Source organism: Salvelinus namaycush, chromosome 14, assembly GCF_016432855.1.
Source record: "Salvelinus namaycush isolate Seneca chromosome 14, SaNama_1.0, whole genome shotgun sequence".
NCBI classification, from domain to species: domain Eukaryota; kingdom Metazoa; phylum Chordata; class Actinopteri; order Salmoniformes; family Salmonidae; genus Salvelinus; species Salvelinus namaycush.
This window is the reverse complement of record NC_052320.1, coordinates 11,706,868-11,723,338: the sequence shown is the minus strand read 5'-3', so window position 1 is coordinate 11,723,338 and position 16,471 is coordinate 11,706,868. Positions and strand designations below refer to the sequence as shown.

General features: G+C 41.7%; 2 protein-coding genes across 2 annotated transcripts in view; one reads left to right on the top strand and one right to left on the bottom strand.

Moving 5' to 3' along the window:
* LOC120058845 (adenosine deaminase-like) overlaps positions 1 to 4,320 on the top strand; it is a 29,184-nt gene extending 24,864 nt beyond the window's left edge. The window contains exons 9-11 of the mRNA XM_039007584.1: positions 3,187 to 3,254; positions 3,428 to 3,557; positions 3,746 to 4,320. Of these exons, the coding sequence (XP_038863512.1) occupies positions 3,187 to 3,254; positions 3,428 to 3,557; positions 3,746 to 3,850 (303 nt within the window). The 3' untranslated portion in view covers positions 3,851 to 4,320. The remainder of the gene's footprint in view (positions 1 to 3,186; positions 3,255 to 3,427; positions 3,558 to 3,745) is intronic.
* A 570-nt stretch (positions 4,321 to 4,890) lies between these two features.
* The window catches only part of LOC120058844 (cAMP-dependent protein kinase inhibitor gamma-like), a 47,458-nt gene continuing 35,877 nt past the window's right edge, over positions 4,891 to 16,471 (bottom strand). Inside the window, exons 2-3 of the mRNA XM_039007583.1 lie at positions 5,694 to 5,878; positions 4,891 to 5,531 (exon numbers count right to left, since the gene is read on the bottom strand). Coding sequence (XP_038863511.1) covers positions 5,449 to 5,531; positions 5,694 to 5,847 — 237 coding nt within the window. The 5' untranslated portion in view covers positions 5,848 to 5,878 and the 3' untranslated portion in view covers positions 4,891 to 5,448. The remainder of the gene's footprint in view (positions 5,532 to 5,693; positions 5,879 to 16,471) is intronic.

Genomic DNA, 16,471 nt, shown 5'->3' with positions numbered 1-16,471 from the left:
CCACCACCATGCTTCACCGTAGGGATGGTGCCAGGTTTCCTTCAGACGTGACGTGTGGCATTCAGGCCAAACAGTTCAATCTTGGTTTCATCAGAACAGAGAATCTTGTTTCTCATGGTCTGAGAGTCTTTAGGTGCCTTTTGGCAAACTCCAAACGGGCTGTCATGTGCCTTTTACTGAGGAGTAGCTTCAGTCTGGCCACTCTACCATAAAGGCCTGATTGGTGGAGTGCTGCAGAGATGGTTGTCATTCTGGAAGGTTCTCCCATTTCCACAGAGGAACTCTAGAGTTCTGTCAGAGTGACCATGGTCTTGGTCACCTCCCTGACCAAGGCCCTTCTCTCCCGACTGCTCAGTTTGGCCGTGCGGCCAGCTCTAGAGGGAGTCTTGGTGGTTCCAAACTTCTTCCATTTAAGAATGACGGAGGCCACTGTGTTCTTGTGGACCTTCAATGCTGCAGAATTTTTTTGGTACCCTTCCCCAAATCTGTGCCTTGACACAATCCTGTCTCAGAGCTCTATGGACAATTCCTTCGACCTCATGGCTTGGTTTTTGCTCTTAAAAATAAAAGGAGAGCCGCACACTCTAGGAGCTCAGATGCAAAAATGTAATTACCAACGTTTCGACAGCCAAGCTGTCTTCATCAGGGTATAATCGCAAACACTGCGGGATGACTCGTTTATATAGTGTCAAAAGACACACAGGTGTCTGTAATCATGGCCAAGAGTGGCCTAATATCATTGGTTAATTCTCAAATATTAAAATGGCATACAAAGAGCAGCATACAAAAAACAAATGGATAGCATACGATCATAGATTCATTTTAGACTACACAAGCTTACAAACAATTACAATGGCAAAGTCACAATAATCACAAGAATGGCTTCAGATCAAAGTCTACGTTGAGACCGAAGGGAGCAAGGGTCTTTAAGTTAAAGATCCAGGCAGCCTCTCTTATTAACAATAAATTATCAAGGTCACCCCCTGACATGTTCGATGCCAATATAACGCAGACTAAATCTAGTGGCCTGCCTCCAAAAAGTGAACCGCAACTGGGTAAGTCAAGTTTTTGCACCTAATGGTGCTACGATGCTCTGAGATACGTACTTTTAATTTGCGCTTTGTTTTACCCGCATAATTTTTACCACAAGGACAAGTTATAAGATAAATAACTGCCTTAGTGGAGTACGTAATAACACCTTTGATTGGGATCGATTTCCCTGTTGGTGGGTGTTTGAAGGATCTACATGTATAAGTGCCATTGCATTGAGCACAGCCATTACACTTATCATTTCCATCCAGTAGGGGCGCAAATAGACGTTGTTCAGGAATATCTTGGGGTGGCAAATCAGAGTGTACCAATTGGTCTCTGAGATTTCTGCCCCGCGAAAATATGACCAAGGGAAGGTCCGAAAACACATTACCGAGACTATCATCGGATTTTAGAATGTACCAATGTTTGTGAAAGATTCCCTTAATTTGTTCAGAGCGCTTTGAATAGCGGGTAGTTAGAATGCAAGAATGCGTCTTTTTGCGAGACTGTCCTTGAAAAAGGTCATGTCTCGTTTTGTTTTGAATTTTCTCAATGGCAATATTAATCTGATCATTTTTGTACCCCCTCTCCTTGAACTTTCTTTGCGTCTCAGCCATATTTCTGTGGAAATCTGATTGTTTTTTGCAAATTCTTTTGATTCGACAGAATTGGCTGTAGGGCAAACTATTTTTCAAGGGAAGTGGGTGACAACTGTCAGCCCTCAAACTGTTACGATCAGTAGGTTTCCTGTAAAGATCAGTGTATAGAACATTATTTTCACACAAGATCAGAAGATCAAGAAAACTGATTTGACGTGTATCAGATTGCATAGTAAATCTCAGATGCTCAGAACAGGAGTTAAGAAAAGTATGGAATGCCTGGAGCTGTTTTGCATCACCCCTCTATAGAACAAAAATATCATCAATATACCATTTCCAAATAATGATGTTAGGCAAGAAAACATTTTTGAGAGGATTGAACACGGGTCCCGTGTAGCTCAGTTGGTAGAGCATGGCGCTTGCAACGCCAGGGTTGTGGGTTCGTTTCCCACGGGGGGCCAGTACAAAAAAGTATGAATGTATGTACTTGTAAGTCGCTCTGGATAAGAGCGTCTGCTAAATGACTTAATTGAAAATAAACTGTTTCTCCATGTAACCCACATACAAATTAGCATAGTTAGGAGCCATGGGGGATCCCATAGCAGTACCCTTCGTCTGAATAAAGAAATCATTTAGAAACATGAAATAGTTGTGTGTGAGTACTATTTCAGCCAATGTTATAACGCATTCACTGGAAGGTAGTTTATTAGGGTCACGTTGCAGAAGAAAATGTTCCATAGCTTCAATACCGCCCTCGTGTGGGATATTTGTGTATAACGACTCAACATCAAAGTAACTAACAAGGTATTCTCAGGGAGAGGATCAAGAGATTCTATGATAGAGATCATACTGCTGGTGTCCTTTACAAAGAAGGGGAGCTGTTCTGCGAGTGGTCTAATAAAAAAGTCAACAAAAGTAGATAGATACTGCATCAATGCCCGCTACAATAGGGCGCCCTGGAGGTTTTGTAACATTCTTGTGTAATTTCGGCAAAGTATAGAAAGTGGTCATTTTAGGGTGTTGAATAACCAAAAAAGAACATGACTTTTTGGCTATCTGACCACAACCCAAATACCCATCTAGGACAGTAAAGATAGTATTCTGAAATTGGGAAGTGGGGTCACTTCTGAGTTTCTTGTAAAAGGTGTTGTCAAGCAGCTGTCTATGACACTCATTGGTTTTTGCTCTGACAGGTGTGTGCCTTTCCAAGGTATTTCCACTTTGTCATTATAGAGTAGTGTGTGTAGATTGAGGAACAAATTAATTTAATCTATTTTAGAATAAGGCTGTAAAGTAACAAAATGTGGAAAAAATCATGAGGTCTGAATACTTTTCCGAATGCACTGTATATGGAAAATCCCCATAGCCAATACCAATACAATTATTTTAAACTTGTGGGGAGTTGTGAACATGTGCACACTTCAGGAGGAAGGAGAGTTTATTGGGAGGCAACCAAGAACTAGTCTCCTTCACTAGCCATGTGTCCGACTACAGCCTAGAATCCTGGCAGACAAGGCTACTGTTCTGTAAGGAAGGAATGCTGTGTGATTTTCAGGTGTGTCCCATATCCAGCAAACTGACTGGAGCCTGTGATCCAGACTTCACCAAGCATCCTGTCATCACGTAAGCCATCTTTCACTACTCATCACATTCTATGAATGATACTTCTTCTGATAAAGTTTCAACAACCCAATACCATAAAGATTGTAACAGGCTTTTGGAAGCAAAACCTTTTTTTTAACCGTTTAATTTTTGTCTGAGTTTACTTATCCCCTCTGAATGACGTGTGTGTGTAGCTTCAGAAAGGATAAGGCCAACTACTCCCTGAACACAGACGACCCTTTGATTTTCAACTCCACCCTGCACTTAGACTACAGCACTGCCCAGAAGTACATGGGCTTCACCGAGGAGGAATTCAAGAGACTGGTAAGAAAACACATTTCAACTCTTCCTATTTGGCTTGGCAGCTCAATACCATTAAATATTTAGCCTGGTCCCAAACAGATCCAGGACCAGGCTATGAAATACTATGCGTCTGTTGATAATACCATTAAATACTACAGTATACTCTCCCTTGATGGTTTAATAAGTCTCTCACTCACCTCGTTTTTCAGAACATAAACTCCGCTAACTCCAGCTTCTTGCCTGAGAAGGAGAAGAAGGATCTTGTTAACAAGTTGTACGAAGCCTATGGAATGGTGGAGAACACTGGCTTTTAAATTAAGTACTGATCAGAGCTGCAACAACAACCCAGGCACCAACCACTTTGCCAAGTAAGATAGGTCCTATAGACTATTTGAATCGTCATGCCAACAACTTACATTTCCTTTGGTGGAAATAGAGTTCTTACCCCACATTTTAAAATAAATTGAGAATGTTTCAGGTAAACCAGCTCTATACCAAAAATGTAATGTTGTAGTCCTAGTTGTGAGCACTAGGTGGCGTACTCTATCTACTGCTGTACTGTTCTCACTTGGTGGAGAGTAAAGCCTACTGAAGTGGTCTTACCGTTTTTAGAATAACTTCTGTAAGATGTTTTTCTCGGAGATAGATTTAGAGTGAAACATTTTGTAATTTTCTATTTTTTGCATTTTACTAATTGAAAAGCCGTTCCATTTAATACATTTCTTCCATTGAGGACAATGACGTTAAAATACGAGCAACATCTACAATAAAAACGCTTTTGCATCTTAAAATTGTCATTATTGAAGGAGTATCAAAATCAACTGCAATATGGACCTTACCTCACTATGGACAGTTTAGTTCAAATGTAAAACTACTTGAGTGGCAGCTCTTACGGAGCAGCAGCATATCTTACTGGAAAAGCACACACTGGACCCAGGAACATAGAGCTTGCTCATGAGTACCACTTCACTCAAACATCCCACTTCTTCTCCTTTATCAAAAAAATACAACATGGAAGTGCAAGGGCGCTGTCCTATATGCTGTAAATTGGCTTCCTGTGACCACTCCAATGTACACTAAACTGCATTAGGAAATATTGATAACTACAAATATTCAACTTCCATCAGCGATGGGTGTCTTTGAATGGGCACGTCTTGGCTGACGTCAGTTTTTCAAAAAATCTATAGAAAACTGCACATCTACTTGAGAACTAAATAAATCCCACTAGCAGTATTCTGACCACTGAAAGTACTTTCACTGAAGGAAATGAAAGACTCCAGGAGTGCCTCAGGTAGCAATGGTATTCTGAAGATAAGATTACAGTTGTGCCAACAGCAAAAGTATGCACATACCGTAACAGAAGATACATAAACATTTTATTACAGAAAAGAAATTACTATTACAAAAGGTATCAGAGAACCATTTGAAATAAATATGATACTACAATTATTATTGTAAAACAAAAAAAGGTAAAATAATAAACTGGGTCACAAACGTACACAAAAGAAGTGGCAAACATGATTATAGATTCTGCGTAGCTTGTTTTTGATGATAGTTCCATGTTAGGTTTGGAACAACAACATTTCATTCTAAGAAAGGATAGTGTTCAGTACATCTGGAGAGACAGAGCCAAAGACATAGAGACATAGATCCAAAGTTTGGTACATTCTCATAGTGATATGAGAACATTTCCTTTACCACCGTAGCCCAGCAGCACCTCTAGGCCAAGATCAGATGTAGTCCTACTTGCAGCTGGACCAGCAAAGCTCCATCAGAGCTACACAGTGAGAGATGTCATCACTGTTGAGTTAGTAGAGGGGTAGGGTCTAGTCAGGCAGGACATTCAGGAGATCCTCTCTCTGTCTTATTCTGTCCCTTCTCCGTGTCCCGCTCTCCTCTCCTGTGAGGATGTTTAGGATGGGCCCTCGCCTCCCTGGGCCTCTTGGCTGGTCAAGCCTTCACCCTCAGGGGCTGGTGATGCACCAGAGTCTCCTTCTGAAAGACACGGGAAACATGGTCCATTAAAAACAAAGCAAGTGCCCACAGAATGGAGATGGCTTTGGAGAGAAGCAGGAGGTAATGCTGACTAAGTGAATGAAGATGTAGAACACAGACACCTGGCTATATCTATCTATCGATATACACACACATACTCACCCGCCACCTTAAGGTCCAGCCCTTCCATGTCTTTGGTTAATTCACTGGTGCTGGCTGCTGCCCCCTGTCCCTGTATGTCAGGTACTGCGTTCCTGCGGCCTGTACGATCACAGTTGATGAAGTCAGAGTACGGTGTTGTTGTCTCCACATCCATTATCTGTCCATGACCAGACACCTCATTACACCTGCAGAGAGGGATAGGATAGGATTCATTTTAATGTCCCAAAGGGAAAATTGTCTCAGACACCGGTACTGATGTATACAAAATACACACTGTACATTACACACATTGCACGTTACCCTTATGATACACGTCACATACATAATACTTTTCATATTCCCTTATTCTGTCAGTGGCGTACTAACACAGTTCAGCTTTACTTATTGCTGGTTATGTATTAGATGGACATGGGAATGAATGTGTGCTTATACCTGTTCTGCTTACATATGGGGACGCTACAGCGTCTGTCTGAGGGAAGAAGGGACCCTACAGCGTCTGTCTGAAGGGAGGAGGGACCTGAACTGAAATCATTTTCTGCTCTTGTCTGATGGAGAGGGAGAGGGACAGCCTTACTGAGGCCAACAAAACAAAGCTGAGCTAAACCAAGTTGGAACTGTGGAAAAAAATGGAAATATAAAAAATAAACATTTGAACCACCACAATTCTGTTCAAGTTGACACGACAGTGTGAGGGGTATGACAATGTTGAGCCATACAAGTAGTCTGTACCATATCCAGAGCTCAGAGTTGACAGTGAAATATTGTCCTTTCTATTTCTGCACAGTGGGCTAATGGCGCTAGCGTCAGAGCTAATTTGCCAACCTAATTACAAGTTATTAAAAATAAAAAAAAACGGAGCGTTGATCAGGGACTCAAACCCTCAAGCCAATCACTCACTTAACTTTGACTGTCTAAAAACTACTCACATGAACAGTACAAGCTTACAAGACGTTCTTTATACAGGATATTTTATAGGAGTAAAAGACAAGAAGTGATCACTATGACCCCAAGTGTCTGACTGTGCTTATTAAGCCTTTCAAAAGAGCAGAGGCCGACCGGGGGAGAGAGAAAAGAAGAGAGCCTATTGAGCTCAGCTCACATTAGCTACTCATTCCTCCCTGCTCGGTCTTCCTCTTCTCAGCTCACATTAGCTACTCATTCCTCCCTGCTCAGTCTTCCTCTTCTCAGCTCACATTAGCTACTCATTCCTCCCTGCTCGGACTTCCTCTTCTCAGCTCACATTAGCTACTCATTCCTCCCTGCTCAGTCTTCCTCTTCTCAGCACACATTAGCTACTCATTCCTCCCTGCTCGGTCTTCCTCTTCTCAGCACACATTAGCTACTCATTCCTCCCTGCTCGGTCTTCCTCTTCTCAGCTCACATTAGCTACTCATTCCTCCCTGCTCAGTCTTCCTCTTCTCAGCTCACATTAGCAACTCATTCCTCCCTGCTCGGTCTTCCTCTTCTCAGCTCACATTAGCTACTCATTCCTCCCTGCTCGGTCTTCCTCTTCTCAGCCCACATTAGCTACTCATTCCTCCCTGCTCAGACTTCCTCTTCTCAGCTCACATTAGCTACTCATTCCTCCCTGCTCAGTCTTCCTCTTCTCAGCACACATTAGCTACTCATTCCTCCCTGCTCAGTCTTCCTCTTCTCAGCACACATTAGCTACTCATTCCTCCCTGCTCAGTCTTCCTCTTCTCAGCTCACATTAGCTACTCATTCCTCCCTGCTCGGTCTTCCTCTTCTCAGCACACATTAGCTACTCATTCCTCCCTGCTCAGTCTTCCTCTTCTCAGCTCACATTAGCTACTCATTCCTCCCTGCTCGGTCTTCCTCTTCTCAGCTCACATTAGCAACTCATTCCCAGTGGTGTAAAGTACTATTTTTACTTAAGTAGTTTGTTGGGGTATCTGTACTTTACTATTTATATTTCTGACAACTTTTACTTCACTACATTCCTAAAGAAAATACATTTTTACTCCATACATTTTCCCTGACACGCAAAAATACTTGTTACTTTGACAGGAAAATGGTCCAATTCACACACTTATCAAGTAAACATTCCTTGTCATCCCTACTGCCTCTGATCTGGCGGACTCAAAAAACACAAATGCTTTGTTTGTAAATGCAAATGTCAGAGTGTTGTAGTGTGCCCCTGGCTATCCGTAAATTTAAAAACAAGCACTTGTGCTGTCTGGTTTACATAATAAGGAATTTGAAATTAATACTTTGACTTTTGATACTTAAGTACATTTTACCAATTCCATTTACTTTTGATACTTAAAAGGATCGGATCCTTTTTTTCAATTTTGGCCTTAAATGACATACCCAAATCGAACTGCCTGTAGCTCAACGCCTGAAGCAAGGATATGCATATTCTTGATACCGTTTGAAAGGAAACACTTTGAAGTTTGTGGAAATGTGAAATGAATGTAGGAGAATATAACACATTAGGTCTAGTAAAAGATAATACAAAGAAAGTGTTTTTTTGCTTTGTTTTTGTTCCATCTTTGAAATGCAAGAGAAATGCCAATATATGACATAGGAATCTAGGCGCAAATTAGATTTTGGCCACTAGATTGCAGCAGTGTATGTGCAAAGTTTTCGACTGATTCAATAAACCATTGGATTTCTGTTGAAAATGTTGTATCAAGACTGCCCAAATGTGCCTAATTGGTTTATTAATACATTTTCAAGTTCATAACTGTGCATTCTCCTCAAACAATAGCATAGTATTATTTCACTGTAATAGCTACTTTAATTTGACAGGGCAATTGGATTCACAAGAATTTAAGCTTTCTGCCCATATCAGATTTGTCTATGTCCTGGGAAATGTTCGTTACCTACCCACCTACCTAATCACGATCCTGTAGAAGTTAAGTATATTTAAAACAAAATACTTTGACTTTTACTCAAGTAGTAGTTTACTGGGTGACTTTCACTTGAGTCATTTTCTTTTAAAAGTTATCTTTTACTCAAGTATGACGTTTGAGTACTTTTCCCACCACTACTCATTCCTCCCTGCTCGGTCTTCCTCTTCTCAGCCCACATTAGCTACTCATTCCTCCCTGCTCGGACTTCCTCTTCTCAGCTCACATTAGCTACTCATTCCTCCCTGCTCGGTCTTCCTCTTCTCAGCCCACATTAGCTACTCATTCCTCCCTGCTCGGACTTCCTCTTCTCAGCTCACATTAGCTACTCATTCCTCCCTGCTCGGTCTTCCTCTTCTCAGCCCACATTAGCTACTCATTCCTCCCTGCTCGGACTTCCTCTTCTCAGCTCACATTAGCTACTCATTCCTCCCTGCTCGGTCTTCCTCTTCTCAGCCCACATTAGCTACTCATTCCTCCCTGCTCGGACTTCCTCTTCTCAGCTCACATTAGCTACTCATTCCTCCCTGCTCGGTCTTCCTCTTCTCAGCCCACATTAGCTACTCATTCCTCCCTGCTCGGACTTCCTCTTCTCAGCTCACATTAGCTACTCATTCCTCCCTGCTCGGTCTTCCTCTTCTCAGCCCACATTAGCTACTCATTCCTCCCTGCTCGGACTTCCTCTTCTCAGCTCACATTAGCTACTCATTCCTCCCTGCTCGGACTTCCTCTTCTCAGCCCACATTAGCTACTCATTCCTCCCTGCTCAGTCTTCCTCTTCTCAGCCCACAGTAAATTGGGTCATGGATCTTGCCAGGGACTACAATACTATACAGCTAGCTCGTGGTTTCAGGAGGAAAAAAAGCTGCTCCAAAAATAAGACAGACAATCTGTTCCTTTTAGAAGTAGGGCCTTCCTCTGGAAAAGAGATGAGGAAGACAATCTGGTAACCGCTTAAACGAGGCCAAACACGGCACCGAATTATTGTTTGAAACAGTGACACGTAGCAAAATCATTTGTATGCCAGGCTAGGAATCTGTCAGACAATTATAGGCAGCTGGACAAGTGGACATATCTTACTCCAACAATCAAACACTTCCCTCCCCCTCCAACCGTCATTAAGAATCAGGCATAGCTGGCCCCAAAGCCTCAACATGGCATGGCCAACAAAATTACAAAGACTTGATTAAACATCTGAACATCAACTAGGAGCATAACCAAATCAAATTGTATTGGTCACATACAGTAAACATACTTAGCAGATGTTATTGCAGGTGTAGCTAAGTGCTTGTGCTACATAATCTGAGTCAAGGTCGCATGTCGCCACTTGGACAAAGCCCTGAACCACAAAGAATGGAGAAAGGAAGTTGGCAGCCAAAGCTAGGCCTTCTCTCTCATTCATTGACACAATAACCCAGGGTCGGGTGGTTCCCAAACACTTTCACTCACATCACATTCCTTCAGTATCACTCAGAGGAATGGCGTCTTCTGTACAGAATATTATCTACCGTGCCAAATGAGAAGTATCCAGGGTCAGAGTAAAGCAAGGCAGCTGTGCCAAACCAGGGCTGCTTTAGAATGAGCAATGAGCAGCAATGTGCAGATAGACAGTCCCATAGAATTACTAGAATGGCCATTCCCATTCAAGTCAATTAGGTGTACCAGTCAAATGGCCGTGGTCTGAGGGGCTAGGCCCGTTCTCCCCTCCAGGAGAGGACAGCACACCGAGAAATGTCACTCACGTGGAATTGCCCTTATAGCACCATAACTTGCACCACTGTATGCCATTAAGCTAATGCACAGCTTAACATCAGAAAAAGAGAGAAACATCCACTCGTCTATTTTCTCTGCAGACAGAAATCCTGTTTTAATGTTCTTTAGACCAACATTACAAACTAGCTAATGCAGCTCTGTTTCTTGAATTATGGTTGGTTGTTATAGTCTGCCTAACGACAGTGTATGGGACCTTAAATTACCATTCTGTGGTCTGAGGTCTTGCCCAGACATGTTGATTTTCAGCCATGCTCTCTCTCAAACACACACATACAAAGGAACGCACACACAATAACTCTGCTGTGCTCTATACTAAAGCCTCCCTCCGCTGTGGAGGAACGCTGCAGCATCTTATTGAAACTATGGCGTGTGTGTGTGTGTGTGTGTGGTGTCCATCTACATACACGTGTTATTATAATGTACGGCACGAACTGCTTGAGGCTGGCCGATATATTTAATTAATTTGATTAGTTCGAATTTATGTTTTTGCGCGATATCCCAAATGCCTGTATCACAGAATCAAGTTTGTGTACTTTTTGTTTTTATGAGCATTTGTCTTTTTGGTCTCGTCTCGTTCGCTCCTTCCGTGCTGTGCACCTTCCCATTAACACCAGAGATTTGTATATAATGATGAGATGCTCATGTCTCCAGCCTAACAATAGGAATCGTTGTTCCAAAGGCGTGAAAACTGGCGACAAGCTTAGGTTCAAAATAACCTCATAGAAACGCATTGGGCTTATCTTGGACAACTTTTTGCGAGTGAAACCTCTCTCATTCTAGAAAATGAATGCTCAGTTTGTCGCGGTACCACGTATCGCTAGCAACATTTTTGTCAAATAAAGATTTTTATACTAGCTGTTTAGTCTGTTTTATAAACGTGCAGTAAGCATAAAACAATTAAGGAATTGGCAACTCGTTCTCATTCTGACAAAAAAAGGTAGGCCACTTGTTTTCAACATCTGAACAAAGTGGATAGGCTAGCATGCTGTTCAAACAGTTGAGACGGACAGAATTTTGTGTTCATAACAACTCAACTGTTATGACTTGTTAGTTGAATTCAGAGCTTGTGAAATTATACAAAGATCCAAGTTGGCACAACTTGAAATATGTAGTATTAGCTGGCTACTTGCACAAGCACGTGGGCTTGTGCTTCAGAGATTGTTTATGAGACCGGTGTTAATTTTCTATGCTGCCTCCTACATTATCTAGGACCAAAAGGCTCCTTAACAGCTTCTACCCCCAAGCCATAAGACTTATGAACAAATGGCCACCCGGACTATTTACATTGACACACCACAACTATGAACTAACACATATGGAATCGTGCAGTAACCAAAAAGTGTTAAATCAAAATGTATTTTAGATTTGAGATTCTTCAAAATAGCCACCCTTTGCCTTGACAGCTTTGTACTCTCTCAACCAGCTTCACCTGGAATGCTTTCCCAACAGTCTTGAAGGAGTTCCCACATATGTGGAGCACTTGTTGGCTGCTTTTCCTTCACTCTGCACTCCGACTCATCCCAAACAGTCTCAATTGGGTTGAGGTCGGGGGATTGTGGAGGCCAGGTCACCTGATGCAGCACTCCATCACTCTCCTTTTTGTTTCAAATAGCCCTTACACAGCCTCGAGGTGTGTTGGGTCATTGTCCTGTTGAAAAACAAATGATAGTCCGACTAAGCCCAAACTAGATGGCGTATCGCTGCAGAATGCTGTGGTAGCCATGCTGGTTAAGAGTGCCTTGAATTCTAAAATAAATCACAGACAGTGTCACCAGCAAAGCACCCCCACACCATAACAACTCCTCCTCCATGCTTTACGGTGGGAAATACACATGCAGAGATCATCCGTTCACCCACACCGCGTCTCACAAAGACACGGCGGTTGGAACCAAAAATCTACAATTTGGAGTCCAGAACAAAGGACAGATTTCCACCGGTCTAATGTCCATTGCTCATGTTTCTTGGTCCAAGCAAATCTCTTCTTATTGGTGTCCTTTAGTAGTGGTTTCTTTGCAGCAATTTGACGATGAAGGCCTGATTCACAGTCTCCTCTGAACAGTTGATGTTGAGATGTGTCTGTTACTTGAACTCTGAAGCATTTATTTGGGCTGCAATTTCTGAGGCTGGTAACTAATGATCTTATCCTCTGCAGCAGAGGTAACTATGGATCTTCCATTCCTGTGGCAGTCCTCATGAGAGACAGTTTCATCATAGCGCTTGATGGTTTTTGCGACTGCACTTGAAGAAACCTTGAAAGTTCTTGAGATTTTCCATATTGACTGACCTTCATGTCTTAAAGTAATGATGGAGTAAGGACTGTAAGGACTGTCGTTTCTCTTTGCTTATTTGAGCTGTTCTTGCTATAATATGGAAATAGGGCTCTCTCCTGTAAACCACCCCTACCTCCCAAGGGCTCCCGAGTGGTGCAGTGATCTAAGACACTGCTTCTCAGTGCAAGAGGGGTCACTGCAGTACCTGGTTCGAATCCAGGCTGCATCACATCCGGCTGTGATTGGGAGTCCCATAGGGTGGCGCACAATTGGTCCAGCGTCGTTTGGGTTTGGCCGGGGTAGGCCGTCAATGTAAAAAATAATTTGTTCTTAACTGACTTGCCTAGTTAAATAAAAGGTTAAACAACAACTGATTGGCTCAAACGAATTAAGAAGGAAAGAAATTCCACAAATGAACAAGGCAAATCTGTTAATTGAAATTCATTGCAGGTGACTACCTCATGAAGCTGGTTGAGAGAATGCCAAGAGTGTGCAAAGCTGTCATCAAGGCAAATGATGGCTATTTGAAAAATCTCAAACATAAAATATATTTTGATTCGTTTAACACTTTTTTGGTTACTGCATGATTTCATATGTGTGATTTCATATGTGTTATTTCATAGTTATTTTCATAGTTTTGATGTATTCACTATTATTCTACAATGTTCTACAAAGAAAAACCCTTGAATGAGTAGGTGTTCTAAAACTTTTGACCGGAATGTAGATTCAGCCTAGGTATGACATTATTGCTGACCGTTTTAAAATGCAGTGTATTTGACCTTTACAATTGTACAACAAAGCTTATTTAGAGAAAAAAAAAAACGAAATTTATATAAAGTTTGACATTTTATTTATTTATATGACTTTTAGGCCATATCACTCAGCCCTAACTGCAACCAGGTTTAACCTCAGTTCACCACTTGCCTTTCCGGTCTATGGTTGAAGTTTGTTTACCCATAAGTTACAGTTTAAAAGTCAATGGTAACTCAATATTAGCCAACAGACCACTTCATAAAAGAGGCTCTATGTCCTGAAAGGGCAGAGCAGGAGAGGAAACTGGACCCAGCTGCAGCTTCTAAACACTACCAAAGGAATGTCACAGGTGTGCTTTCAGCCCAGACAAACTCCTCCTTAATCCTCTACAGGAAATCGCTACACTACAATAAGTGACCTGCAGTGATTCTCAGAAAAAGAGGGTGGGCTTTCATTGGCTCCATAAAGAATATATCACTATTGTAATGTGTGATAGTGGGGGGGAGGGGGGGGGGGCTCACAGATTGGATAAAGGGATTTGTTTACAGTATATGAACATTGCAGATAAGACAACAGCAGGTAGCCTAGCGGTTAGAGCGTTGGGCCAGTAACTGAACGGGTGCCGTTTCGAACAGCCGAACCGACAAGGTCATTTTTTCCCCCCATGTGCCCTTGAGCAAGGCACTTAACCCTAATTTGCTCCATGTGTGCTCTACAACTCACACATTTCACTGCCCCCATAAGGTGTATGTGACAAAACATCTAAACTCAGCAAAAAAAGAAAACGTCCCTTTTTCAGGACCCTGTCTTTCAAAGATAATTCGTAGAAATCCAAATAACTTCACAGATCTTCATTGTAAAGGGTTTAACTTCTTGCGAATATAGGGGGTGCTGTTTCGACTTAGCATAAATCGGTCTTCAGATTAAACGGCTTCCTACTCAATTCTTGCTCGTACAATATGCATATTATTATTATTATTGGATAGAAAACACTCTAGTTTCTATAGCCGTTGGAATTTTGTCTCTGAGTGAAACAGAACTCCTTCTACAGCACTTTTCATGACAGGGAGTGAGATTTCAGAAATCTTTGCCCCTGTTCCCAGGTCGGTTGTAAAGTCCCTGTAAATGCTATGAAGAAACAAACACTGCCTACGTCTTCCTCTGGATGTCAGTACGTGGTGACGCTTTGAATGGAGTCGATTGCGCAATCAGGGCCTCTATAAAACACCAAAGACCGGAAGTAGCTTTCTTTTCCTGCCTGCGCCTGACGCACGATGGACATCGGACTTGCCTCTTTCCAAGCTGTTGTTTAGCCAGTAATATTTCTCCGGTCATGTTTTTACTCGTTATAGGTGTTAAAAACATCATAAGGTAGTTAATTTGAACCGTTTTATAGCAATTTATATCCGTTTAGGGCGATTTTATGGCATTTCTGTGTGATGCACTTTGAGGAGCTGGGCACTTTGAGTGCATGGTGAACGTAATTGGCCATTTCGACGGGACAAGAGGACATCTTTCGACCAAAAGACGATTAGACCGGAGAAAGGATTCATTGCCCAAGATTCTGATGGAAGAACAGCTCATAGTAAGAACTATTTATGATGATAAATCGTGTTTCTGTCGAAAAATGTTAAACGCTTATGCCGCCATTTTGTTTGGTGTAGCTTCGCTTGGCGCAACCTGTATTGAAAAGTAAGGATAATTTAAAAAATGTAATTCAGCGATTGCATTAAGAATTAAATTGTCTATCAATCGCTGTCCACCCTGTATTTTTTAGTCAAGTTTATGAGTATTTATGTATAAGACTAGATCACTGTCTAATATGGCGCCCGACATTTTCTGACCAGCTTGCCTACTTTTCTCATTGTCTAACCATGATTTTGGTGGCTAAATATGCACATTTTCGAACAAACTCTATATGTATGTTGTAATATGATGTTACAGGAGTGTCATCTGAAGAATTCTGAGAAGGTTAGTGAAAAAATTAATATATTTTGGCGATGATAACGTTATCGCTCTCTTTGCCGTGAATCAATGCTGGGGTAATGTTTGCACATGTGCTATGGTAATATAACGATTTATTGTGTTTTCGCTGTAAGACACTTAGAAAATCTGAAATATTGTCTGGATTCACAGGATCTGTGTCTTTCAATTAGTGTACGCTGTGTATTTTTAAGAAATGTTTTATGATTAGTAATTAGGTAATACACGTTGCTCTCTGTATTTTTTCTAGTCGAGTTGTGATGGTGGGTGCAATTGTAAACTATGATTTATACCTGAAATATGCACATTTTTCTAACAAAACCTATCCTATACAATAAATATGTTATCAGACTGTCATCTGATGAGGTTTTTTCTTGGTTAGTGGCTATCAATATCTTTATTTGGCCGAATTGGTGATAGCTACTGATGCAGTAAGAAAATGGTGGAGTAAGAAAATTGTTGTCTTTTGCTAACAGTGGTTAGCTAATAGATTTACATATTGTGTCTTCCCTGTAAAACATTTTACAAATCAGAGATGATGGCTTGAATCACAAGATCTGTATCTTTCATTTGGTGTCTTGGACTTGTGATTTCATGAACATTTTATTTTATGATATCCCTGTAACTTTAGGCTAGGCTATGCTAGTCAGCTTTTGTGTTGGGGGGGATCCCGGATCCGGGTTAGGGAGGCGTTAGAGGTTAAACACTATTTCCCATGCTTGTTCAATGAACCATAAACAATTAATGAGCATGCACATGTGGAACGGTCATTAAGACACTAACAGCTTACAGACGGTAGGCAATTAAGGTCCCAGTTATGAAAACTTAGGACACTAAAAGGAGGCCTTTCTACTGACTCTGAAAAACACCAAAAGAAAGATACCCAGGGTCCCTGCTCATCTGCGTGAACGTACCTTAGACATGCTGCAAGGAGTCATGAGGACTGCAGATGTGGCCAGGGCAATAAATTGCAATGTCCGTACTGTGGTCTGCCACTCACAGTGGCAGACCACGTCTAACAACACCTGCACAGGATAGGTACATCCGAACATCACACCTGCGGGACAGGTACAGGATGGCAACAACAACTGCCAGAGTTACACCAGGAACGCACAATCCTTCCATC